The 27029-nt window shown below is 40.9% G+C and overlaps 1 protein-coding gene across 2 annotated transcripts; it reads right to left on the minus strand.

Annotated features, from left to right (window-relative positions):
- Nucleotides 1–19499, minus strand: sgpl1 (sphingosine-1-phosphate lyase 1). Of its 2 annotated transcripts, none has more exons than XM_061746169.1 (14): nt 19365–19499; nt 15589–15754; nt 14186–14253; nt 13748–13895; nt 13533–13612; nt 12472–12600; nt 12288–12376; nt 11359–11467; nt 11180–11278; nt 10945–11091; nt 8344–8582; nt 4609–4755; nt 4411–4531; nt 1–2054 (listed from the first exon to the last, which is right to left on the minus strand). In XM_061746169.1, the coding sequence occupies exons 1-14, from the start codon at nt 19374–19376 to the stop codon at nt 1911–1913; spliced, it is 1698 nt and encodes a 565-aa protein (XP_061602153.1). In that variant the 5' UTR covers nt 19377–19499; the 3' UTR covers nt 1–1910. The 2 variants fall into 2 exon arrangements, with proteins under 2 accessions (XP_061602153.1, XP_061602154.1); XM_061746170.1 differs by lacking the exon at nt 19365–19499 and adding an exon at nt 17042–17173.
- Nucleotides 19500–27029: the final 7530 nt, after the last annotated feature.

Here is a 27029-nt window from a genome sequence, read left to right on the forward strand (position 1 = left end):
TTTAAAAGTTAAAGTTTTTATTTGAAACAGTTATTCATTTATCACAAGCGTTTATTATTTCTCCAGAACAAAGACACGAGTCACTTTCGCAGCCTTTGTCACTGGACACAGTATTTCAGGTTGGATGGAGAAGAGGTGATTAATCAGTTAGCAGGGGTGTATGATCAGTCCTTTAATCCAGCACAGACTAAAAGATGGGGAAGTTATACATGCAAACAACCTTAATACATTCATGTCCGAGCTCTTTAAAATCCCACATTATGTTTTAAAAAAACAAACAAAAAACACACAAAGAAATACAAAAAAGAAGACGAGTGACTGATGTGAAACTAGTGGTCACAGAAATGCTCATGTTGTGCTAACAAAGTTGACTAGACGCCTCTACTTCGCTTCTGGTTTCAACATCATTAGCACGGTGATCCCTTTTGTTTTACTCCAAAGGAAAACTATATTGCACAAATACAAAAAGAAGAAAACTTTTTTTAACAACATAAGAGCAGGTGAACTGTTGGAGGGAACGTGTCCTTTTGGGTGGTAAAATATGTTGACAACCTTTTTAAATGTCTCAAAATATTCTGCTGGATTTGTAAATCTGATAATTACACATTCACACGCAGAAACTACGTTTCTCCCGGGGAGGGGGGGGTAAGAAATCAAGAGGCCTCAGTCACAGTGGATTTGATCCCTTTCTGAGTGGGGTCCTGCAGGTAACCTGGTGGTTAATTAACCGTCTGAGCTGTAAAGTTTGTCGTGTTCGACGCAGAAAACAGTCACGCTGTCAGAATGTTTCGGCGGGTGAATAAATGCCATTTTGCATTTCGAGTAAAAACTGAGGTAGATTGAATTAGGAGACAAATTATTACAACAACATGAAGCATTGGGTGATGATGTGGACTAAAAAAAGAGAATATGGAGTTTAGGTTTCTTGACAGTATCTGCAATATAGTTGACCAGAAGTGGTTTAAAAAAAGAAAAGAAAAGAAAAAGAAACCTTCAGTCAAGTCTGGTAAGACGACATGTGTCCAATCTCTGATTGATTCTCCAATTCTGGAGTAAGTGAAAAAGTTTAGGATTCTACCAGCTGAACTAAACGGTAATGCCCTCGTTCTCCCTCATTCACAATTAAAGACACTTAGTAATAACATTCAAAGCCCTTGTTAACTAAACCCCCCCCCCGGAAAACTAAACTCTGCAAATGCTTGAAACAAAAATGAGCGCCGACTGCCTGGCATGTTCGTGCACCTAACGGACACTACAAGCGTAGCTTCAAGTGGTTTTGGGGTGAACCTGGTGCTGCTGTCGGGGCACTGCGGTGCTTTCACACCAGAGAAGTGCTGCATGATGAAACCTGGAACTGATGCCTGCAGCCGGGCTGCAGCAGTGCATCGTTCTCATGCTAGGGGGCAGTGCCGCGACGCCACCAGTCCTCAGTGGTTTGTGTGTCTGCTTGGTCGCCGACAATGAGCTGAAATGTTCCGACAACAAGGAGGTACAAAGAAAATAAAAACTGAATGGTTTTGTTACTGAGTACGTGAGAGAAACATGAGACGTGAGCATTAAACAAAATGCTAAGTTGAAATGAAACCCTAAAACTAAATAACTCCTGCACACATAAAGAGTTCACAAATACACACACACACACACACACACACACACACTCTCTGAGACATAATTAAGGTCAATTAAAAGATTAGAAGTCGTCCGGACCCAGTCCCTTCCTCTCAGTGCCGTGCAGCCACGCCGGCAGGAACGACTCCCTCCGGGCTGATTAAAAGTAGAAATGGCTTGTGCTTCTAAAGCGTTGCAGATGTTTTCCAGACAAGAGTGGGTATGCAAAATAAGGCAACCGTTGAGCGATTAACGGCAGGCTTCCCTGCGGGGGTTCGGGGGGCCGAGGGCCCGGGCCGTCCTCACTGGGCTTTGCCGTTGCCGTTCATGTGGCTGGTGCTCGACTCGGGCACCTCTGTGCTGTAGAGACAGTCCAGGAAACCTCGGGAGATCTCCGTCACCAAGGACCGGTCCGGGATGGACTGCGCCATGCCGTAGATCGCTCCCTGGAACAACAGGAGGAAACAAAAGAGCTTACACACGCAGCCAACCGACCTTTTCAAAGCCTGTGCTTTTAAGCAGCTTTTCAGGAAATGATAGTAATCAGAAATGACTTCAGTGGTACTGTGACTTGTTTTCATCCGCTTGCATAAGGAAACCCTGGTTATTCGTGTTATACAGACTCAGCCTTGACAATGTGAATAACACTAGCAGGGCAGGTAGAGCCAGCAGCCCTGGTTTGTGTTGCGTCGCTGTCACAGAAATGTAATACACCAAGATCGCCTGGAACAGTCAAACAACGCCGAATGTTAAAATCTGAGGTAGGGCTGGGAGAAATATCGCGATTTTAATATATATCGATATATTTTCAAACGCGATATGGTACGAGACAATATCGTTTATATCGATTAAAAAAATAAATAAATACAAAAATAATTTTTTGATTTTGATATAGCTTATTTTGTGACAAATTGACTTGAATGTTTTATTTGAGATTTGCACAAATGTTTTGTTATTTGCACAACTGTCAACATCAGTGGAAAAGTCTGCCTGTTACTGTCTACATTGTATTAATTGCACAGTGCATTTTAATGTAATTGTTATGCAGGAAAGGGATATTTGTTTTATTTTATTCAAGAAGCATTTTTATTCTATATATGCAGGCAGTTTATTTTTATTTCATTTGTTTTATACATTTTGATATTGTGCAGACCTCTGTTAATAAAGGAACCTGTGTGACGTTTGGCACGAGGCTTTGTATTAAAACTGACTGTTTTTTTTTAATGGTTTGCCTCAGAAAAAAATGAAGCTAACAGAGATGCTATGCTGTAATGCTTTGGGGGAAACCCCAATTATGGCACAGAAAAAATATCAATATATATCGAGTATCGCCATTCAGCTAGAAAATATTGAGATATGACTTTTGGTCCATATCGCCCAGCCCTAGTCTGAGGTAGATAAATCATTAACAAAAGTGACAAAAAATATGCCACTATTGAGAACTAAATCCCTCCATTTGAAATGAAGTGAATCTCTGAACTGCTCAGACTGCGGCTTCGGTTCCCGACACAGAAATCAAGGCTGCGTTCAACCTTCCCGGATGTTGTTGTAAACGCGATTTACGGAGCAGACAGACGGCTGGACTGTGACAGGGACATTTACCTGCCATGTAAAACTTTCACAACAACCATTGACTTGCCTCCATGTGTTTATACAAATAAACAGAATGCCAATGCTCCGTTAGAAGAGCAAACAACAGACACGGGGATTAAACAGTTTGCATGTTCTGATTCACTTGAGAGGATTTACGAGGTTTGGAAATGTGAAACTAAAAGTGGTTATAAGCCATCGTGTGCTGATATGACGAGTGTTTTTATCTTTCAAGCCTATAGCAACACACACTACAGCGGCATTTTAAAGGCACTTAGATCTATTATGATCAATAATGAAAGTATAGTGACAACTATGAGGGCAAAGTCGATCATGGATTAGAAAAAAAACAGGTTGATTTTTGTTTCCTGGTTCTAGTTTCTTCCAAAGCTGAGAAATGAAAGCTTATCAGGTTTTAGATTAACCCAGACAGAGCCGACCCACTAGGCCTGTGTTGAAAAAATCGATTTCCCAATTCTAAATCGATTCTCATATTAATTCCTAAAAATCGATTCATATGTCTAAAGATCGATTTTTTTTTTGGGGGGGGGGGGCATTTATGTATTTTTTTTTTTTTCATCATTACATTACAACTTTTGGTTATTTATTTGTTTATCCCCAAAAAAGGAATGTTTTGTTGGATACGAGAATAACTGGTGCCATGTTTTTGCCTTTAAATATGTTTAAAGGTATGAAAACATTAAAGTGTTAGGTTATAATTGCATAAATTGTCTATATTTCATTACTTTATATACTGTCTTGGGGTTACATTTGCAAAAAATGCTAAAAACTAAATGCTCAAAAATTAAAAACCAAAATAGACAGAAAGAAAATGGAACAAATAAAAACGGAATGTGGGAAAAAATAAAACTGATTTAATCCGTCTCTGTTTGCTGCCCTGGATCTGTTTGGTAATTCTGCTCCACATGTTTCTGAAAGCAGTTCTATCAGCATTCTGGGAGCTGATTGGTCCTTACAGCATCATTAGCTGCAATACTTGCTGTTTAATCTCAATATAATACTAGTAGTAATATTTTGCATAACTACAGTCATATAATTCATGCAACAGCTCAAAAAACAGTTTTAATAACACTAACCCAAATCAATATCGGAATCGAATCGAATCAAATCTTGATAATCGATTCTGAATCTTAAGAATCGGAATCGAATCGATTCTTGACATTTGAATCGATCCCCAGCCCTACGACCCACCATTCCTGTGGTCTTCTCTTTGGGGTTCTTCATGATGATGGCGACCTGCTCCTTGACGTCGTTGATGAAACGCTCAGCGACCCCCGCCTGGGTGTGCAGAACAGTGCAACAGATGTGGATGCTGCGGGAGAGGAGAGGTTTCAGTTTCTGAACACATGTCACGGTCTGGACCGTCGGCGGGTCAGCGTCCGCACCCACCTGGAGGGATACTGCAGCGTGTTCAGGTTCCAGCCCTTCGACGTCAGTGCGTTTGAGAGGCGGAACACGTCAAAGACGTCCGAGCCGATCGCCACCACGGACACCTCCGGCTCGCCGAACACAAAGATCCCTTTTACTTTGCCAATTCTGTCCAAAACAAAACAGAAAGAATGAACCATGAAGGTGATGAGTGTTAGAGACAGACGACCTCAGGGACCTCAGCATAACTGTCAAGTTTTGGATTTAAACATAAAGGTCCCACCGGCCCAACCGAGGTCCATTATCTTACATTTTAAGATAGGTTTACAAGAAATTCAAAATAACTACCGTATTTTCCGCACTATAAGGCGCACCTAAAAGCCTTTAATTTTCTCAAAAACCGGCAGTGCGCCTTATATATGATCATTACGGTAATTTCTGTTACTGTAGTCAGGGGGATTGTGGGTAATGTAGTTGGTGTTGCAGAAGTAACGGCGCTAAAAACGTCAGGAATCGTCTCAGACGTTCAAGACAACAGCAGCGACGCTGACTCGCATAATGGCGACTTTGATGAGACGGAGCAAAGCTGGTTTTTATTTTGTTAATAAAGTTTGACATACGGTACTTTTCTTGTTCTTTTTTTTTTTGCATTTGCTGTAGGATTTTGTAGCATTTCCTGTAGCGCAGCTCCATCAGGTAGATACGTAACTCAACCCCAGCCACTATAGTACGGTATTTTACCAGATATTTAGTGTGCCTTATAATGCGGTGCGCCTTATATATGGAAACGTTTTAAAATATGTCATTCATTGAAGGTGCGCCTTATGGTGCGGAAAATACGGTACCTGTCAAACCCTTACAAACTACAATTATGTGCTCATAGCCTGATAGGCCGACCTTTGTTGACACTGAAATGCTGTGGACATTCCTATGTATGTAATTCCTATAATAAGGCCTAAATGAAAACATGAAAGTGAATTAAAGCCCAGTTATTTATTTTTAATATTTTCAGTTTATATAGACATTGATTTTCTTCAAGTGAAACATTTACATTTTATTTGTCATTTTCACTCATGTGGCTCTCTGGCATTCACTGACTGATGACACAGACACATTTCTGTATCTCCTCTTTAGGGAAGTAAATTAGGTTTCCCATTTTTAGAGATATTTACACCAAGTCTTCTTCTTTTTTGTCAGAAATATCTTCTCTCTCGTTACATCCATCCATCCATTTCTATGATTTGTTGTTCTGAGTTTGCTCCCGTTGTCGCCACTAACCTCGCGAGAACTGCCATCCAGGCTAGAGCAGGTGGTAGTTCTCGCGAGGCTAGTAATTTACGGGAAAATACTAATACGAAAGAGAGTACGGAAATATGGTAGTTTCCTGGCCAAAACGGGAGACTTGACAGGTATGGACCTCAGAGACCTCAGTGACCTCGCGGACCTCGGGACCTCAGAGACCTCAGGGACCTCAGAGATGTTACACCGTGTCCACACTGCATGCGACGCGAGCGAGCGTCAGCGTCAAAAACAGTTCCATTGCTTTATTTTTTATTTGCACTGTCTACACTGGTTGCGAGCGACGCAGCGCGATGCGGCGCGCCGTTTTGAGCTGGACTTTTGTCGCACGCCCTGCTTCTATTTTCTTCCCGTCGGTCGCGTTGAAAGCCGGTTATAAGTTGAAAAAAAAGTTGAAAGCGCTGTAGGAAACAGTGATTTCAATACAAGAACCTCAATAAAGTGGCAGCTGGCTGGAGGGAGATCGCCAAGGAGCTGGAAGGTTCTGATAAAATAATAAGAATCTTATCTTAATCTTATTAGGGCTTAATTTGTGCCGGATCCAACAAGATCTGGTACCTATTTGATAATTTCTCGTGTTTTCTGCTTTTTCCCCACATCCCAGTAATGATCTGACATGCTGACATCATGTTTGCTGCTTTAACACCACGAACACGCCGCTCACTCCAGCTGTTTGATTGCGTCACCACACGCCGTTATTTTGTTCGTTTTTTTCCCCACTTTGGTCGGACGTTAGACCTGCTTCTATTTTCTTCCTGCCGCCTGCGTTGAAAGTGCTGTAGGAAACAGTCATGGATGAGGAACGGCTGATCCAGTTAGTTGAAATGAGAAGTTATCTTTATGATTCCTCCTCATTTCACCACAAAAACCTCAATAAAGTGGCAGCTGGCTGGGGGGAGATGGACAGAGAGCTGGCAAAGCGAGCGCACGGGCGGTTGGTGGGGCGAATAAAAGGAGAGTCTCGGGCGGGTGAATAAAGGCAGATTTATGGTTCCGCGTAAAATCGACGGCGTAACCTACGGCGTAGGGTACGCGGCGACGCGCACCGTTCGGTGAGTGCGCCGCGTACCCCAAGCCGTAAGGTCTGCGTTGTTGTAACGCGGGACCATAAATCAGCCTTTTAAAAGGCGAGTCTCAGCTGTCAATCAAAAGAACGTGGTAGAACGTGGGGCCGATAACGCGTTCAGTGTGGACAGAGCGCGTCCGATGCCACGCAGTTCGGCGCGACAGTCGGACGCTCGCATGCAGTGTGGACAAGCTGTTAGGGACCTCGGGGACCTCAGAGAACTCAGGGACCTCAGAGAACTCAGGGACCTCGGGGACCTCAGAGAACTCAGGGACCTCAGAGACCTCAGGGACCTCAGAGACCTCAGGGACCTCAGAGACCTCAGAGACCTCAGAGACCTCAGAGACCTCAGGGACCTCAGAGACCTCAGAGACCTCAGAGACCTCAGGGATGTCATGGACCCCAGAGACCTCAGGGACCTCAGGGACCTCAGAGACCTCAGGGACCTCAGGGACCTCAGAGACCTCAGAGACCTCAGGGACCTCAGGGACCTCAGAGACCTCAGAGACTTCAGGGACCTCGGGGACCTCAGAGACCTCAGGGACCTCAGAGACCTCAGAGACTTCAGGGACCTCAGGGACCTCAGGGACCTCGGGGACCTCGGGGACCTCAGAGACCTCAGAGACCTCAGGGACCTCAGAGACCTCAGGGATGTCATGGACCCCAGAGACCTCAGGGACCTCAGGGACCTCAGAGACCTCAGAGACCTCAGGGACCTCAGAGACCTCAGAGACCTCAGAGACCTCAGGGACCTCAGAGACCTCAGAGACCTCAGGGACCTCAGGGACCTCAGAGACCTCAGAGACCTCAGAGACTTCAGGGACCTCGGGGACCTCAGAGACCTCAGGGATGTCATGGACCTCAGAGACTTCAGGGACCTCAGGGACCTCAGAGACCTCAGGGATGTCATGGACCTCAGAGACCTCAGAGACCTCAGAGACTTCAGGGACCTCAGGGACCTCAGGGACCTCGGGGACCTCGGGGACCTCAGAGACCTCGGGGACCTCAGGGACCTCAGAGACCTCAGGGACCTCAGAGACCTCGGGGACCTCAGAGACCTCAGAGACCTCAGGGACCTCAGAGACCTCAGAGACCTCAGAGACTTCAGGGACCTCGGGGACCTCAGAGACCTCAGGGACCTCAGAGACCTCAGAGACCTCAGAGACTTCAGGGACCTCGGGACCTCAGAGACCTCAGGGACCTCAGAGACCTCAGAGACTTCAGGGACCTCAGGGACCTCAGGGACCTCGGGGACCTCAGAGACCTCGGGGACCTCAGAGACCTCGGGGACCTCAGAGACCTCGGCGACCTCAGGGACCTCAGGGACCTCAGGGGCCTCAGAGACCTCAGAGACCTCAGAGACCTCGGTGACGGTAACCCGGCCCTCTCACCCTGTCCTGATCCTGCGTGCGGTGCTGATGATCTTCCTGGTGGCGTCCACGTATCCGTTCTCCCCCATGTACATCATGGTGGCCCAGCAGGCGGCGATGATCCCTCCCGGCCTGGATCCCGCCACGGACGGCGACGCGTAGATGCCGCCCTGCCAGTCCGGAGCCACGAAGTACTGGTACTGACGGTACTTCCTGTCGCTGTACAGGATCACTGATGAACCTTTGGGGGCGTAGCCGTACTGAGGAGAAACACAACGCCATGAGAACGCAGAACTGAAGGAACTACAAACATGGCCAACTACCAGATAGTACATGTCAGTGGCAGATGTTCAGTAGAGGGCGCTAGAGAAGAAGAATAAAAGAAAAAGAAAATAAAAAACATGTAAGATGCAAATAATTATTTAAAGAAGGTGTTGTGTTGAGTATTAGGGCCAAACTAAGACAAAAAAAAAGGAAATTACGAAAATAAAGTCGTAGAATTACCAGAATAAAGTCATAATGTTGTGAGAATAAAGTCGTAATATATAATATATAAATATAACTTCACAAGATGCTCAATATTCCTAATTTTAACACAGGGAGAAGATGCTCTTCCTGTTAGAGTTCTCATAAATTACCACTTTATTCTCGTAATATTACGACTTTATTCTCATAAATTACCACTTTATTCTCATAAATTACCACTTTATTCTTGTAATATTACGAATTTATTCTCATAAATTACCACTTTATTCTCATAAATTACCACTTTATTCTTGTAATATTACGAATTTATTCTCATAAATTACCACTTTATTCTCGTAATGTTACGACTTTATTCTTGTAATGTTACGACTTTATTCTCGTAATGTTACGACTTTATTCTCGTAATGTTACGACTTTATTCTCGTAATGTTACGACTTTATTCTATTACGACTTTATTCTCGCAACATTATGACTTTATTCACGTAATTTTACGACTTTATTCTCATTATATTATGACTTTATTCTCGTAATTTCAAATGTTTTTTTGTGTCTTAGTTTGGCCCTAATACTCGTATTTCAGTCTGTGGGTGACTGTCAATAGTAATTAAATGTTGTTTAAATATTTATTCGGTTCCAAACGGTTCCAAAATGTTTTTTATTTTATTTTATTTTCTCTCGGAAGTAAGGGGCGCCGGTCAAACAGAATCAAGTGTAAGTTCTCGAACATTTGATAAGCACGTGACCTGAGGATCTTTTAATTGGTTTGAATTAGATTCATAAAAGGGACGCAGTCGTGTGCGTCCCAGAAACTCAGTTATCAGCAACAAATACGAGATCAGTATCATGACTCGTATGTTGTTGTTTTTAATGTGTTTGGACAATTCATTCCCCGTCTTTTTTAGAAAATCAAACTGAACTACACAGACCAGATTTTTATGTTTGTTTTAAATAGGTTGACTAACACTTGCTTTTGGAATAATATTAGTTGATGGTGTATATTATCAAATATCTGAAAGAAAGGAACGTTATCTTTTCAAATAATATGATTTCCCGACAGAACAATGGAAATGTTCATGTTTTTCTTCTCTCTAATGTGTAAAATAAACTGAACCCAAACCAGGAAGAAAAAAACAATACCAAATAACAGTGGACTTGTTAAAATGATAAACACTGACTTTATGTTCAGTTTTCTTTTTCCAACTGAACTGCTTCACTAGAACTTATGACCAATAAGCCATTGTTGAATGTTTACATTTTTCAAAATTAAAAAGGACCAAAATATTATTTTCTACCTTTATTTTTTCCCTATTGTACCAAGCTTGTACCTAACCGTGACTTCTGTGTACCGTTACACCCGTATGTATGCCAAGGTAGATTGCCCCCCCCCCCCAAAGATTTTTAGCACCAGCCACCACTGGTACATATATGTAAATATTATAACTATGAGTGATTTCAATAACAATAGAGAGACATTTTTGAGCATGAGAGGAATAAATGCAACTTTTTCTAACTCTACGAAACCCTCTACTCCTTTGTTCAGAAAACTCAAAATTCTTTCAGTATATGACATAAATATTGATCAGATATGTGTGTTTTTATACAAACATATGTTTTTGCCTTTTTCTTTACCACTATCTTTTAGTAATTTTTTCACATATAATTCTCAAATACATTCATATAATACTAGACATCTTCCTTTTTATAAAACTAAACACGGCCAGTTTTCCCTCAGATATCGCGGTAACAGGAATGGAACTCCAAAGCTCACATTATAAAAGCTCTGCTTCTCTAGATATTTTTAAAAGAAATGTATCATCTCATTTAATTCACATTTAAAAAATGTCACAAGTTTTCTTTGTTGATTTTTTTTTTGTTTGTTTGTTTTTTTTGTGTGTTGATGATCTGTAACTATGTAGTCTAACCTTCTTAGTTTTTTATTTATAGTCTTCGTCTTGTTGTGTTTTTGATTTTTTGTAATTACTGTTTTACTTCCTAAATTGAGGGGAGGTTTCGCTGCATAAGCCTGTTGGCTTTTTGACCTATCCTATCACATTTGTTTTACTATTTTGATTGGCAAGTGTTACTTTTATTGTGTGCAAACTAATAAAATAAATAAATAAAATGTCCGTCCTCACCTTGTGCGTGTCTGCTGAGATGCTGGTGACTCCCTTTAGCCTGAAGTCGAACGGCGCGAGCGTGTAGCCGGCCTTGGCCATGAACACGATGAGGAAACCCCCCAGACAGGCGTCCACGTGCAGCGGGATGTTGTAACGCTCGGCCAGCTGCAGCGCGTCGGGAGAAAGTGTCAGAGGTTCGACCTTCCTGTATTTATTTGGGACCCGTTTAAGGGGGAAACGTGATGCCACTGACCTTGGCCACTTCCTCAATGGGATCCATGATTCCGTGCGGAAACTGCGGCGCTGAGCAGACGAGCATGGCGGTGTTCCTGCCGATGGCTCTCCTCATCGCCTTGGAGCGGGACAAGCAACACGGGGAATGAGTAATAATCAAAAGTAGCGGGCGGTCGATCGCAACGCGCGCGCTCCCACCTTCACGTCCACCTTCATGCTTTTCTTGTCGAGGGGAATGTGGACGAGCTTCATCCCAAAGTAGTGCGCCGCCTTGTCGAACGCGGCGTGGACGCTGACGGGTGCGACGCTGCGGAAGGTCGAAGAGAAACCAGAAACACAGTCAAGCGCGAGCAGTACTCGAGTTGTAAAAAGAAATCAGGGGGGATGGTGGGTTTTATCATATGGGGACAGATAGTTTGTGCTGATTACAAATAATATAATATATTACAAATAATAGCAGTGACCAAAACACCTGCAGAAATACTGCAGGAATGACATAGCAGCAGTTAAATGCAGCCTTCTGTAAGCTTTAAATATCCACTGGGCTTACATCAAATACATCAAAACACAACAATAAAAAACACTTTTCTGAACTTATCAATATGACTCTGTCCTTCACAGGATAAGTAAAATGGATCACTGCAAAAACTCAAAATAAGAATATTTCTCCTATTTCTAGTTAAAATGTTTCATTTTAGTAAAAAAAATCTTATTACACTTGAAACAAGATTCATCACTGGAAAAAAACAACAATTTTCACCTGTTTCAAGCAGATTTTCACTTGAAATAAGTAGAAAAATCTGCCAGTGGAACAAGATTTTTTTGCTTGTAATAAGAAGATAAATCTTGTCCCACTGGCAGATTTTTCTACTTATTTCAAGTGAAAATTTACTTGAAACAGGTGAAAATTGTCAAATAAGTTATTTTTCTGGTGATGACTCTAAATGTTGAAATAGCAGTAAAACCACATTCATTGATGAAATGACATAAGGGATGGAAAGGGGGTATAGCAGTTTTACAGGGGGGATGATTTTGACCGTTTTTATTTCAGGGGGGATGCCCCTCATCCCCCCTCATCCCCCCTCAACTCCAGTACTGGACGTGTGTCTCCGTCACGCTGCTCTTACATTTCAGGGTATTTGACACCGCGTTCATAAGCCATGTCCCGGTACGCCTTGCAGGCCATCAGGATGCTCTCCGTGCCCCCTGACGTGACCTGGACGAGGCGGGGGGGAGAGGCATCAAATGAAATCAGCGTTTTCTCCATCACGACTGAAAGCTTTTCTGGGTTTAACAGTGGATGGGACCTACTGTGCCGCAGGAGCTCGGTCCACCGTGGAAAAGCGCGCAGGACATCCTGACAACCTCGGCTTCCATCTTCCTCACTCCGGGAAAGATGTCGGGGTGAAGAGGGTTGCTCCACGCAAAATCCCCGTACACCTGAACAACAAGAGCACATACAGAAGCGCCACATGTTTACTGTGAGTTGAGATGGAAAAAATACCTAATGAGACGAAACAAAAGAGCGACTTTGTCCCAAAAGCTTTCAAGGTTGTTTTTGAATAAAATACAGTCTAGACCAGGGGTCGGCAACCCGGTGTCAAATACCCTGAAATGTAAGCGCAGCGTGACGGAGACACACGTCCGTGTCGAAGGCTCGCACTCAGTTCTGGAGTTGAGGGGGGATGAGAGGGGATGGCATCCCCCCTGAAATAAAAACGGTCAAAATCACCCCCCCTGTAAAACTGGCATCCCTTTAGCACTGCCCTAGTGGCTCCCTGGAGCTTTTTCAAAAATGTTTGACCTATTTTTTCCTTTTTTTTCCCCTTTTTTTCTTCTTTTTTCCCTTCTTTTTCCTCCTTTTCTCTTTTTTTCTCTTTTTTTTTCTTTTCTTTTTTTCCCTCTTTTTTTCTTCCCTTTTCCTTTCCTTTTTAATCTCGACATTTCAACTTTTTCATGAAATTTTGACTTTTTTCATGAAATTTTGACTTTTTCCTCGACATTTCGACTTTTTCCTCGACATTTTGACTTTTTTCATGAAATTTTGACTATTTCCTCGACATTTTGACTTTTTTCTCGAAATTGTACTTCAACATAATCTCGACATTTAGTCTTTTTTTCTCGAAATTTTGACTTTTTTCTCTACATTTCGACTTTTATCTCAAAGTGCATAATGAAAAAAAAATCTTCCCCCAGTTATAACTAATATAAAAACATGCAGCATGTGTTGCCTTCATTCTAAAGTTTATACAAGACTTTTCATTTTTTGCGGCTCCAGACACATTTGTTTTTTGTGTTTTTGGTCCAATATGGCTCTTTCAACATTTTGGGTTGCCGCCCCCTGGTCTAGACGCTTGTATAAGGATGCATACCTTCACCAGCAGCTTGGTCAGGGACTCGTCGCCCCAGTACACGGCACCAGAAACACATCCTTTCTCCCACTTCACCTCATCTGTAGCGACACATCAGCTTCCTCAGAGACATTTCTCCTCAAAGAGGGAACACGTCCCACCAATGTACACGTGGAATGAGAAACACGCCTTTGACAAGCAGCTGTACGGAGGCTGGAATTCGGATAATCACTTACTTAAGGTCTCGTACTCTCTGATTTTGTCCGTCACTTGGTTCTCAGAGAGACCTTTAGACGGCAGCACCTTGGTGTAGCTCATCCCCTCCTTCAGCGTGCACAGACTCACAGACATGTCGTCCAGAGCTTTGCTCAACTGCCGCTGGATCTGATGTAAGAGGGAGAGACTACCGTTAACTTATTTGCTTCAAACATTTGGCATCGACACAAACAACGCTGGAACTAAACGTCAGCATGTTATGCCCTGAAGTGAACCGAGATTAAGTAACAGTAAAGAAATGAGCACATTAATCCAGAGCGCCTGATGCAAAGTATGTCAAAGGTCTTACCCCCCCGCCCCCTCCCCGTCCTAACCCACTGCTTATGAAGTCATCCTAGAGTGACTCATGAGAGTCATTTGATGAGCAAAAGAGGAACAGATTCACCACTGGCACTCACCGTCGCACCAACGAAGGGTATTTTCCTGAGGAGTCGAAAGCATCTCTTCTTGATTCGGGACACGAGACCTATTAACCAAAAAGACAAGGCAGACAAAAATCTAACTGCTGACTCTGACCAATAATCACATGCCAAGTCTAGAAGTGATGGTGCATCTCTTTGACTCTGGCAGTAATTGTGCTGAAGACGTCAGGGCAAAAACTAACAGACTGAAAAACAGCTTTTTCCCTAAAGCCATAACCGCCCTGAACAAAATGTGAATGAACTTCATGTGCAATTACTGTTTTATACCGTGCAATACTTTTTCCCGGACTATCTGTGCAATATTCCACCACATGTGTAGTTATGTTATTATCTGTAGATAGGATCTCAGGTCTTGATTTCACTATTCAAAATGCACCTTAACCTTTTTTATATTTTTTATATTTCTTATTGTTTGCACTCTTTCACTTGAGAGGTGATGCTGCTTTTAATCTCACTGTACTAGGGATGGGCGGTATGGACTAAAAAATGTATCACGATAATTTCTGGCATTTATCCCCATAACAATAAAAATGACGATAAAAAAAATACCAATTCAACTCCACCTTTGTAAGTATAAATCTATCACCACATTCAGTCTTTGGAGCCCCCAAAACACTGCTCTAGAAGATACTAAATACTACTAAACTACACCAATTAAATTGAATTAATAAAAAACAATTAAATGAGTTACACCTGTACTGCAAAACTGGAATGACTCAGATCCGCCATGTTTGTTACACAAACACGTATCAACGGGAATTTATTCTTTCTTTCTTTCTTTCTTTCTTTCTTTCTTTCTTTCTTTCTTTCTTTCTTTCTTTCTTTCTTTCTTTCTTTCTTTCTTTCTTTCTTTCTTTCTTTCTTTCTTTCTTTCTTTCTTTCTTTCTTTCTTTCTTTCTTTCTTTCTTTCTTTCTTTCTTTCTGGCTCATTTCCTTCTTACCGTGGTGAATTTTTTTGACGGTTTATCGTGAACGGTAAAATATCGCCCATTCCTACACTGTACCCATGTATAATGACAATAAAGGTATTCTATTCTATTCATTTCTGAATAACTTTTATTCTCCAAACAGCTCAAGAAATATGGCCATGAGATACTTTACTGATAACAGATCTTACAGCCATCAGCCCGGCGGCCAGGACACTGTGTCATAAAGTTACAAACTGCCAAAGATGGAGAACAGGAATGTTTTCCTCCTAAAAGTGTTCATAGTTTGAGATAGCGAGTGAACATGCAGGCAAACACGAGCAATGCTGAAAGAATGTGACAGCAAAGCACAATCTGCTAAACTGAAGAAGAAAAGTGTATCAAACAACAGCTGCGAGGCCTCTGGGGTCGCGTTATCATCTCTGTGTACGTGCATCATGTGTGGAGGATTACTTTCTTGCTGGAAGAGGAAGCTTTTAATCCAGACGACTCCCACCGTGGTGATGACTGACACGCCGATGATCTGCCACGGCTCCAGGTGGGCGCAGTGGGAGTTGACGAGCCGCCGGCCCTCCTCCAGGTACAGCAGCAGCATCTCCTTATACACCTCCAAGGCACTCTGCAGACCGACACCCGCGTCAGAGGTCAGGGACAAGCATTCAGTAACAACACATCTCGTTTATTAGGCCTGTGTTGAAAAAATGGATTTCCCAATTCTAAATCGATTCTCATATTAATTCCTAAAAATCGATTCATGTGTCTAAAGATCGATTTTTTTTTCTTTTATTTTTTTTTTTTCATCATTACATTACAAATTTTGGTTATTTTTTTGTTTATCCCCAAAAAAGGAATGTTTTGTTGGACACGAGAATAACTGGTGCCATGTTTTTGCCTTTAAATATGTTTAAAGGTATGAAAACATTAAAGTGTTAGGTTATAATTGCATAAATTGTCTATATTTCATTACTTTATATACTGTCTTGGGGTTACATTTGCAAAAAAAATGCTAAAAACCAAATGCTCAAAAATTAAAAACCAAAATAGACCGAAAATGGAACAAATAAAAACGGAATGTGGGAAAAAATAAAACCGATTTCATCCGTCTGTTTCCTCCCTGGATCTGTTTGGTAATTCTGACCCCCTATGTTTCTGAAAGCAGTTCTATCAGCATTCAGGGAGGTGATTGGTCCTTACAGCATCATTAGCTGCAATACTTGCTGTTTAATCTCAATTAGGGCTGAACGACATGGACAAAATTTCATATCTCGATATTCATGCCAGATATCTCGATATCAATACGATACGATATGACTACGGATTCGGTGAAAACCAAGCAGAAATCAAAAGAGTGCAGTTTTATTGATTAGAACTCACTGCCAGTCATCAACATTAACATAAAGTCACTCAATAATAAATAATAATCAAAATATTTTACTGTAGCTCCGCTTTAACGATAAATAACCAATGCAGTAGCTGGTGGAAGGTGAAACATTGAAAGTGCATTCAAGTGCAACATCTTATATTCTTCGTATGACAACATAACAGTATGCAGAAAATGCACAACAGAACAGAGGTAGTTACAGCACAGTAGTTACAGATTCTTTGCCAGGAACACTAGTTTGTTAACCATGTCTGGCTTCTCAATATAATACTAGTAGTAATATTTTGCATAACTACAGTCATATAATTCATGCAACAGCTCAAAAAACAGTTTTAATAACACTAACCCAAATCAATATCGGAATCAAATCTAATCAAATCTTGATAATCGATTCTGAATCTTAAGAATCTGAATCAAATCGTTTCTTGACATTTGAATTGATCCCCAGCCCTAGTGTTTATACCACTGATGGATAATTGTTAGTTACAGTCACATTAAGCCTGCGTTACCAGTTCAAGCACTTACATCAGACGCCATCACACAATCGTTTTGGAGAAGAAAAGACAAGTCTGTCCTTCAGTCAATAGGCGAGAGTGAGGGAACGCTCTCAGCTAACGAGACGACTCACTGCCAAAGATCCTCCCACTGACCAAACTGGTAACAACACATCCAGCCAGCTGTGGGATGTGTTGCAACCAGTCACGGTTAGACAAGACAGGAAGTGTGTCAGTAAAATAGACCGAGCAAGTAATGATGACTACTCCTAAGCTTAATCACCAATACACCCAGAAATAGTTGTTTTCTGTCTGGAAGTAAAAGCTGAGACTGAGAAAAATCTCAGTTAGCTTTTAGAACACAGTATTCTCAATGAACGCAGTTGCATAAGTGCAGCAAAGTTATCTTTCCCGTTATCTCTCCCCTGGTGGGGTTTTTACAACGTGATATCTGGCAGTTTGATAGTGAGGACATGCCACCTCATCCACAATCAGATGGAGAAAGTTTAAGGTTCAAGTTAAGAAATAACAATGTGTGAAGCCTGACATAAACGTGGCATAACAGCACAGTTTTGTAAAGGAAATAGTGTCTAGTGTGTCAATAAGCTTCTCCACATCACTTCCTGGAAACATGTGATGAATTATTAAGTTATCAAGAGTTGTTTGTCCACTTGTTCTCCAGTAAATCTTTGGTGGACGGCTACCGGCGAGCCGCAGGAGTGGCTGCTCTGCCAACTGCTGTCATACCTGCCTGTTGGACTGCATGTTCTCATTCAGGTTTGACAAGATCCGCACCGATGGAAAGTAAGTCACCAGCACAATCGCTGCCTTGATTTCAGTCTTCACGACAACGTGACACGTGCAAAAGCCCTTACGCGATCACTGCCACGTGTTGCAGACCCAAGATTAGATATGCTGTTATCTGACATGACAGCGAAAAAGCAAGAATGACCTTAAGATACGAGCCCCGCTCTCTAAAGCAGCACATTTTCAAGCCCGTACTCGGCCCCCTCGGGCCCGCCCATGCTCCTCCAAAGCCTTCAGTCTCCTCTTTCCCTCAGGAAAACTTCAACCAAGTTCAAACAAAGGCTCTTGTACCAGTATTGTCTGGGTTCATTGTTGAGCGGTGGACGCCCATTCCTCTGCGACACCCCCTCCTCACAATACCACGTTTGACTGTTGTGAAATCAGAGCTTTTGTTGCCTCTCGGGAGGCCATGTTCTCAGGGAAACCTGAGGTAACCTCCTGTGAATAACATCAAGGGACAACAGACTCCTCTGCACAACATGTTCACAGAGGCAACATCAAAAAAAAAAAAAAAAAAGATGGAGAAAAATAAGAATAAGCTTTATTGGCCAAGTATGAACATGCCAGACAGGGATCCAAAAGATTCAAAAACAAATGAGAAAAACCAAGGCACTCAAGAAGTTAGAAAAATATAAAAGGCCTTTATTAAATCATGGCTTAGAAAAAGTTAAAATGCCTAGAAAAAGTTAAAAAAAAATGTGGCATTTTAACTTTTTCTAAGCCATGATTTAATAAAGGCCTTTTATATTTTTCTAACTTCTTGAGTGCCTCGGTTTTTCTAATTTGTTTTTGAATCTTTTGGATCCCCATGCCGAAGAGCACCTGAAGTATACTCTTTTTTACACCCAGCAGCACTCCATGCGTTTGTAGTTGCCTTAATGCCAGACAGGGAATTTGTTTTCATTTTTTTTTCGCTCACTGAACCCAGATTTAAATAGTTACAAATTAAATAGTTAAAGAGAGACTTTCAGGGGGGAAATAATGACATTTGTGGCTGAGGGGGCACTTGCAGCAGATCTTTGCCAGAGGAGCTGCTGACTCTTTTGTCCATCTACTGATTAGCTGATTGTGCAATTATAATAAAAAAATGTCCAAACAAATCCAAACAGCTGCCTCCTGGAACTGCCATGAAAAAAAACACATTGTCTAAACTTCCTCCAGATTTATGTTGAACAGGATCTCCAGTTTTACCCTGCATTTCTAACAATAAACAATAGGAGGGACTTTTAACAACTTCCACCAAAGAAAGCACATAATAATTAATAATTATAGGGATATAAATATAAAGTAGCCCCCTTTATGTTTGTTTTTCAGGGGGCAAAGTATCAATTAAAGCAATAAATCTGTAACTCAAAACTCTGATAACAGGGGTCACTGTCAAAAACATCATGTGGGGTTTTTGGTGCATCCATCAGAGTAAACAGCTGGGACTGAGCTGAGCAAGATCACATGATCAATACTGATAAACAAGTGATCACCCCCTCATGCTGTGTTATGAAAGTGAGAAAATTACATAAAAAGGAAGAAAAAAGTGAAGGGACACCCACCCAGTAGTCCATGTCGCCGAGGGAAACTGTCACTGGCTGTTCTTAAGTCCTCTTCTCAAGGAAACTCCGCTCCAGCAGCTTTAAAGTCCTCTGCTCACCTCTACATGCTACTGCCAAACACGGCCGCAAGCTAACCCCTCATGCAGGAAGTCACGCAGCCCTCGGCGCAGCTGCGCGGGTGTCTGCGCATGTGTAGATCTGACAACGCTCCGCTCGGCTCTGACTCATTGTGAAAGTGGTTCCGCATGCCGTGTAGATCTAACATGTGGAGACAGGATCGTTGCAGTGTTTTCACACTCACAACTGGGAACCTAAAACACGAAGGGTCTGATGATGCACTCAGTGACTCCTGGTAAATAACAACTTAAAAAAAAGTAACTTTACAAGTATTTGCCAAAAAGAATCAGAATATGTAAAAGGTGGACTATTGGAGTATATTACAATCAGGAAAGAGGCATATACCAACTTTAGCTAATTATTTATTTGTTTTTATCCTATTTCTTTTCAGTTTCTTCCACCAAGCTGTTGCTCTGATGAACTCTCATCACTCATAGAGTCTCATAGTAATCAACCACTGTGCAATAATAATAATAATAATAATTACCTGAATCATATGCTATAACAATGCACCTTTCAATAACCATGTCTACCTCATACTGCTGCACCTTTCACTTTAAAAAAAAAAGTATATACTGTATGTTAATAAGAGCTGTCATTTACCGTCAAATTCCCTGTCTTGTTTGACCTGACTTGGCCAATAAACCTGATTATGATTATTATGATTATTATGAAAAGTATTTGCTAAAAAGAATCACAATATATAAAAGGTGGACAACAACTATTGGCGTATATTACAATCAGGAAAGAAGCATAAACCAACTTTAGCAAATGCTTTATTGGCTTTCAGATTCAGTTTCTTCCCCCAAGCTGTTGCTCTGATGAACTCTCATCACTCATAGTCTCAGAGTAATCAACCACTGTGCAATAACAATGATAATAATAATAACCACGATCACATGCTGTAACATGCACCTTTCAAATGTCTACCTCATACTGCTGCACCTTTCACTTTTTTCAAATTATATATATGTTAATAAGAGCTGTAATTTGTCTATTTACTGTACAGTAAGCGAAAATAACTGGAGTCAAATTCCCTGTCTTGTTTGACCTGACTTGTCCAATAAACCTGATTATTCTAAAAAGAATCAGAATATATAAAAGGTGGACAACAACCCTTTCAATAACAATACAACAATAACAATGCACCTTTCAATAACCATGTATGCCTCATACTGCTGCACCTTTCACTTAAAAAAAAAAGTTGTATATATGTTGATAAGAGTCATTTGTCTATTTACTGTACAGTGAGCGAAAATAACCAGTCAAATTCCCAGTCTTGTTTGACCTGACTTGGCCAAATAAACATGATTCTGATTCTGATTTTATACAAAATAACAATAATAACTCTGTAAACCAGCTAAAAACAACAGAACTAACAGTAATCTAATATATCTGGGCTGTTCTACATTTCAGAAAAGGTGATGGTTCTGTGGTTTATTGTATTGTTATTACTGGGTCTTTCATTTTCAACCCAGGCTATTTATATCTTTCACTTTTTCTTTTTAAATTTTCAAGATCAACAAGACATAATATAGACACAATAATACGTTGTTATTAATATTTAAATACAAATACGGTACGTGAACAAATGTTTCCAAGGGTTTTGCCACTGCTATAAGTGGCCCAATCCCAATCTCCACCCTCGCAGACTCGTAGACTTACGTGCGCGCTCCCGCACCTTGCGTAAGGGCTTAGGGCTGTCCCATTCCTCAAGTGGTTAAGTGCGCGAGGGCTCCCGGCAGCCATTTTCAGCCCTTACTGCCCCCTTCCCGTAAGTCAGCATCCCAGCACACTCTGGGAAAGGGAATTACCCACAGTTCATTGCGTTGTGACATGAAAGGAGGTTACCAGGGAGAATGTAAACAAAACAGGGGGCGGAGGAAAAGGAACCATGTGCGACTGTGAGAAGAAAGTTCACCTGTAAGTATAAATACATAGCCCACTGGTGATTTAAATTCAGAAACTGTTGTCCCGTGATGATTTTTCAACGGCTCTATTATTTCCTTTACAAACAGGGAGCGACCAACAAACTTTTATTATTTAACTATTGTTCTGTGGTTTAAATATATATATATATATATATATATATATATATATATATATATATATATATATATATATATATATATATATATATATATATATATATATATATATATATATATATATATATATTTCTCTTTTCTTTTTTTTAGCATGTTCAAAATAAAGTTTTTCATTCACTCATTCATTCATTCAATCGGAGGGAAGAAAACCAAAAAAAAGGACAAATGAAGTTTTGGACTTTCTTCAAGACTAAAGACAAAAAGAGAGGCTGAGGGAGCTGGATGAAAAGGAGGAGGAGAGGGAAAGGAAGAGGGATGACCAGTTATCTAAGTTCATTGACATTTGTGGGAAGATGGAGGACAAAATGTAGTTTTCTTCATCATTTTTTCATTCATAATTTGAGGTTCAATTTCATTTGTTTTCATTTTATATTAGACCAGTGTTTTTCAATCCTGTTCCTCATGGGCCCCTGTCCTGCATGTTTTAGATGCTACCCTGCTTCAGCACACCGTGATAAAAGTACCTGTGTCATCAACAGAGCTGTGCAGACCTTGGTGACAAGCTAATGAGGACCTTTAATTAGAATCAGCTGTGTTGGTGCAGGGAAACATCTAAAACATGCAGGACAGGAAACACGAGGACCTGGATTGAGAAACACTGGATTAAACAAATCCTCAGTTGAATAAACAAGACTTGCTTTTCTTTGATCTGAGTACAGTGTTTGAATTAAGATTCCCTATGTTAACAGAAATGCATACATGTAAATACTAGCAAGATAGTTTTAGATCCAACACAAACAAGTCAGGCAGTAATTTGGTTATTAATTTATTTATGACCACAAAATTTAAACAATTTCAGCAAGTTGAACAAAAACGTTGCAGTAAATAGTAATAATATAACTGAAATATTTAGCTCAGGTTACCATCAGTTTATACGCTCTCTTACAAAAATGAAATGACATTATGCTGAAAAATGGAAAGTAATATTAGATGGTCATAACACAGCTGGAATATTTAACTCAGTTTACACGCGCTTACAAAAAAGAAATTACTGGGTGATTGATCCTGGCATACTGGATGTGCTGGTCTGGGTAGATTGAAAGAAAGACAATGTTAACAAGGAAATACATATTGTAATGTGCGCATGTTTAAATTGTGTTCTTTGTTGAATTTTATGCTCCTTTATATAGGCTACCACTTTGTTTTCAAACATCCGGATGATCATTCCCAAACTTATAATACCGGTAGGTAACATTTTGATCTGACTAGGAATTTTGTAAATTGAAATTTTAAATAAAGTTTATTGAAAAAAAACAAAAAAAAACAGACGTTTTTATCTGTGTTGTTTCCGGTTTCTGCTAAGTGTGTCCCATTCCTATTTATACCATTTGGAGCCCTCACACCCTCGCACACTTGATCACGTGACGCTGACATCACTGAAAGTCTGTGAGGGCTCAGGGCTTGAGGGTTTAGGGTGGAGTTTGGGATTGGGCCAGTCTCTCTGAAAATGACTTATGAAACGAGGTTGCGTGTGAAAACAGCGCCCCAGAGCTGCAGCGCAGCTTACTGCAACTGCACGTATTGCTGAAATATTTTCTTTTTTACATGGGTTTTCCCCCTTTAATCGCCTTATACCAGAACTACAGCTGCACTGAGTATTAATATATACAGTTACCTAAAATGTAAACTCATCTTATGTTGCACACAGTATCAAATTAAATCAAATCAAACTTTATTTATATAATAATGTTCATACATTAGTAATAATGCAAAGTGCTTTACATAAAATCAACATTTAACATAAAATCTCACACACTCATGGTTAAAAACACACATCTGGTCATTTTCACACACATCCTCACATTAATACCTTCACAGCACACATAGACGCACAGACACATGATGCGAAATAAAATAAAATAAATCCAAATTCAGCTATAAGCTAAACTAAATGTGGATTTTGGGGGTCCAGAAAGACCATGAACCTATGGTCCAATAGTTGTATCTGAAGAGAAGCAATATTACATTCAACATTGTGTGAATGTCATTTGCTTCCTATCTACAGTTACGATCAAAATTATTTAATGTAGGCCTACACATGGATACATTTGTTGTTACCCTTTCATTAAAGAAGGACAAATACACAATCATCACTGAAATCTGAAATCCCTTCAAACGGACAAAAAATAATGATAAATGCTAATTTACTGAAAATCAACGGTGGTTCAACAGAATCATATATATATATATATATATATATATATATATATATATATATATATATATATATATATATATATATATATATATATATATATATATATATATATATATATATATATATATATATTACATCATATACATATACATATACATATACATAATATATATTATGTGGTTCAACACAATGATTATGTTGAACCACTTGATCTAAACAGGACTGTAGCCAGCCTTCCTGGACTAATGAGGAGTGATAGTAGTAGTATTAGTACTAGGAAGAATATTAGTATCAAATCAAATCAAATCAAACTTTATTTGTATGGTGCTTTTCATGCATAAAAATGCAACACAAAGTGCTTTACATAAAAACAATATACAAACAAAACACTGGAGCTAAAAGAAAGCAGGATAAGATAGTTAAAATACACACTAAAAAAGTATAGAAGTATAACATAAAATCCTAAGAGTAGGTCTAAAAAGCAAGATATTAGAAACCGAGAGAATAAAACAATGGAATGTATAAAATAGACCATAAATAACGACTAAAACGTTTAAATAAAACAATGAGATACAACAGGATAAACTAAACTAAAGATTAATATAACACAGAGTGGTAAGATCAAATAGAAATAGGGTGAGCATAGAAAATTATAAGTTAAATAAGTCGTATTAGTGACCATAGTGGGTTTTTCTCTCTTTAATTGAAGGCTAACAACATGGTCAACTTACAACAGTTTTGACTCACTGCTTAGTGGGGACCTAAAGCTGCAGGATTATTTACATTAGTTCTCAGAATATGAACATGATCTTCTTTTTTAAGGATTACCTGCACCCAAACAAGGTTGTACCTGAAGCAGAAAACAGTCCCACAGCGTTATACCCCCACCATCATGTTTCACTGTGGGAACTGTGTTCTTTAGGTTGCAGAACTCTACTTTCCATCACCAAACAGCTTAAGACTTCCAAAACTCATTGTCATGTGTGAACAATAATGGAGTTCCTCTAGGTCAATCACCTCACTATGATAGAAAATTTCCTGTGAAACATCAACATAAGAAGAAGCCAGTTCAGCAACAATCATCTTTGATCCTTGTTGATCTCTCTCACTATATTTTTTTCCAAAGTTTTCAAAATCTTGTATTATGTCCATGATTGTTTTTAAAATATATTGTTTTTCATTTTACTTTAGAATCTCCTTGAGTCACCACCTAATCGTGGTGGGTTTGGATGTTCCAATGATCTTAGGAGCTCAGTTGTCTGGGGGCACCAGGCATGGTGGCCGGGCCTGCACGCATGGGGCCCAGCCGGGCACAGCCCGAAAAGGCAACGTGGGTCCCCCTTCCCACGAGGTCACTATCTGTGGGATGGGCCAGAGGCGTCGGGTGCAGTGTGAGCCGGGTAGTAGCTGAAGGTCGGGACCTGCTCCTCCGATCCTTAGCTGCAGTGGATAGGGATGACATCAAGCTGAAGAACAGAATCCTTTAGGGCCTCATTTCCTTACATCTTTACAGGCCTTAACAAGAAATCAATCAGGCAGCTGCAGCAGATCCAGAACGCCGTCAGAGTCCTTACAAACACCAGGAAACTGGACCACATTACACCGGTCATGAAATCACTACACTGGCTTCCAGTGAGTGAAAGGATAGAGTTTAAAATCTTACTGCTGGTCTACAAAGACCTGAATGGTCTTGGACCAAAATACCTGCTGGATCTGTTAGTTCCTATGAAGCTCCCAGACCCCTGAGGTTCATCTGGATCTGGTTTGTTGTGGTTCCAGAACCAGAACCAAGCAAGGTGAGGCAGCGTTCAGTTATTCTGCTCCTCACCGGTGGAACAAACTTCCTGTAAACCTGAGGTCTGCTCCAACTGTCAGCTCCTTTAAATCAGTCCTAAAAACATTACTGTTTACTGAAGCGTACTCCTAAATTAAATACTTACCTGCTGTACTCTACTGCCCTTATTTTTAACAACTTGTGCTTTTTATTATTTTACCTCTTTTCTTATCATTTTATTTAATTTATTTGGTATTTAAGCATACTCTTAAATTAAATACTTTCTGAAAACCGCGAAAGAGATGTGTACCTGCGGTACTCTACTGCCCTTAGTTTTCAGCAACTTGTGCTTTTTATTATTTTACCTCCTTTTCTCATAATTTTATTTCATTTTATTTGTTATTTACTGTCTAATTATGTCTTGCCGTTTTTAATGTTGATGTAAAGCACTTTGAATTTTCTTGTGTTGAATTGTGCTATATAAATAAACTTGCCTTGCCTTGCCTCATTTGGGACTCGAGGCAGCTGATATGTACCCGAGGAAGCACCAGGGGTGAATGAGATTCGACCTGATTTCCTTAAGGCTCTGGATGTTGTAGGGCTGTCTTGGTTGACATGCCTGTGCCACATCACATGGACATCCGGGACGGTGTCTCTGGATTGACAGACTGGGTTGATGGTCCCCATCTTTAAGAAGGGGGACAGAAGGGCGTCCCTCCGATTAAAAAGGGATCCCACTCCTCGGCCTCCCTGGTAAATTCTATTCAGGGATTCTGGAGAGGAGCGTCTGCCGGATTGTCGAATTTCCAAATGAATGGGAGCAGTGTGGTTTTCGTCCTGGCCGTATAACGATGGACCCACTACACCCTCAGCAGGGTCCTGGAGGTTTCATGGGAGTTTGCCTATCCAGTCTTCCACAATCCACTTGGAGGAGCCGTCAACCGTGTCCCTCTGGGACTCCTGTGGGGGTTTTCTGGGAGTATGGGGTGCTGTAACTCCTTACATGGGCTGTCCGGTCCCTCTACATCAGGTGTCAGAGCTTGGTCCGCATTGTTGGCTGTAAGTTAGACTAATTGGGTTCGACTCCACAAAGGCTGTCCTTTGTCACCAATTCTGTTCATTACTTTCATGGACAGAATTTCTGGGCGCAGCTGAGGAGCAGAGGGGTTCTGGTTTGGTGGCCTCAGAACCGGGCTTTCTGCTTTTTGCAGATGACATGGTTATGTTGGGTTCATCAGGCCAAGACCCTCAACTCTCGCTGGAGCAGTTTGCAGCCAAATGTGAAACGGCTGGGGTGAGAATCAGCACCTCCAAACCCGAAACCATGGTCTTCAGTCGGAAAAATGTGGAGTGAACTCTCCAAGTCGGGAATCAGATCCTGCCCCAAGTGGAGGAGTTCCAGTATCTCTGGGTCTTGTTAACAAGTGAGGGGAGAATGGAGCTGGAGGTCGATAGGCGGATTGGTTTGGCGTCCACAGTTATGCGACTCTCCAACGATCTGTTGTGGT

The sequence above is a fragment of the Cololabis saira genome, chromosome 17 (genome assembly GCF_033807715.1).
Source record: "Cololabis saira isolate AMF1-May2022 chromosome 17, fColSai1.1, whole genome shotgun sequence".
NCBI lineage: Eukaryota > Metazoa > Chordata > Actinopteri > Beloniformes > Belonidae > Cololabis > Cololabis saira.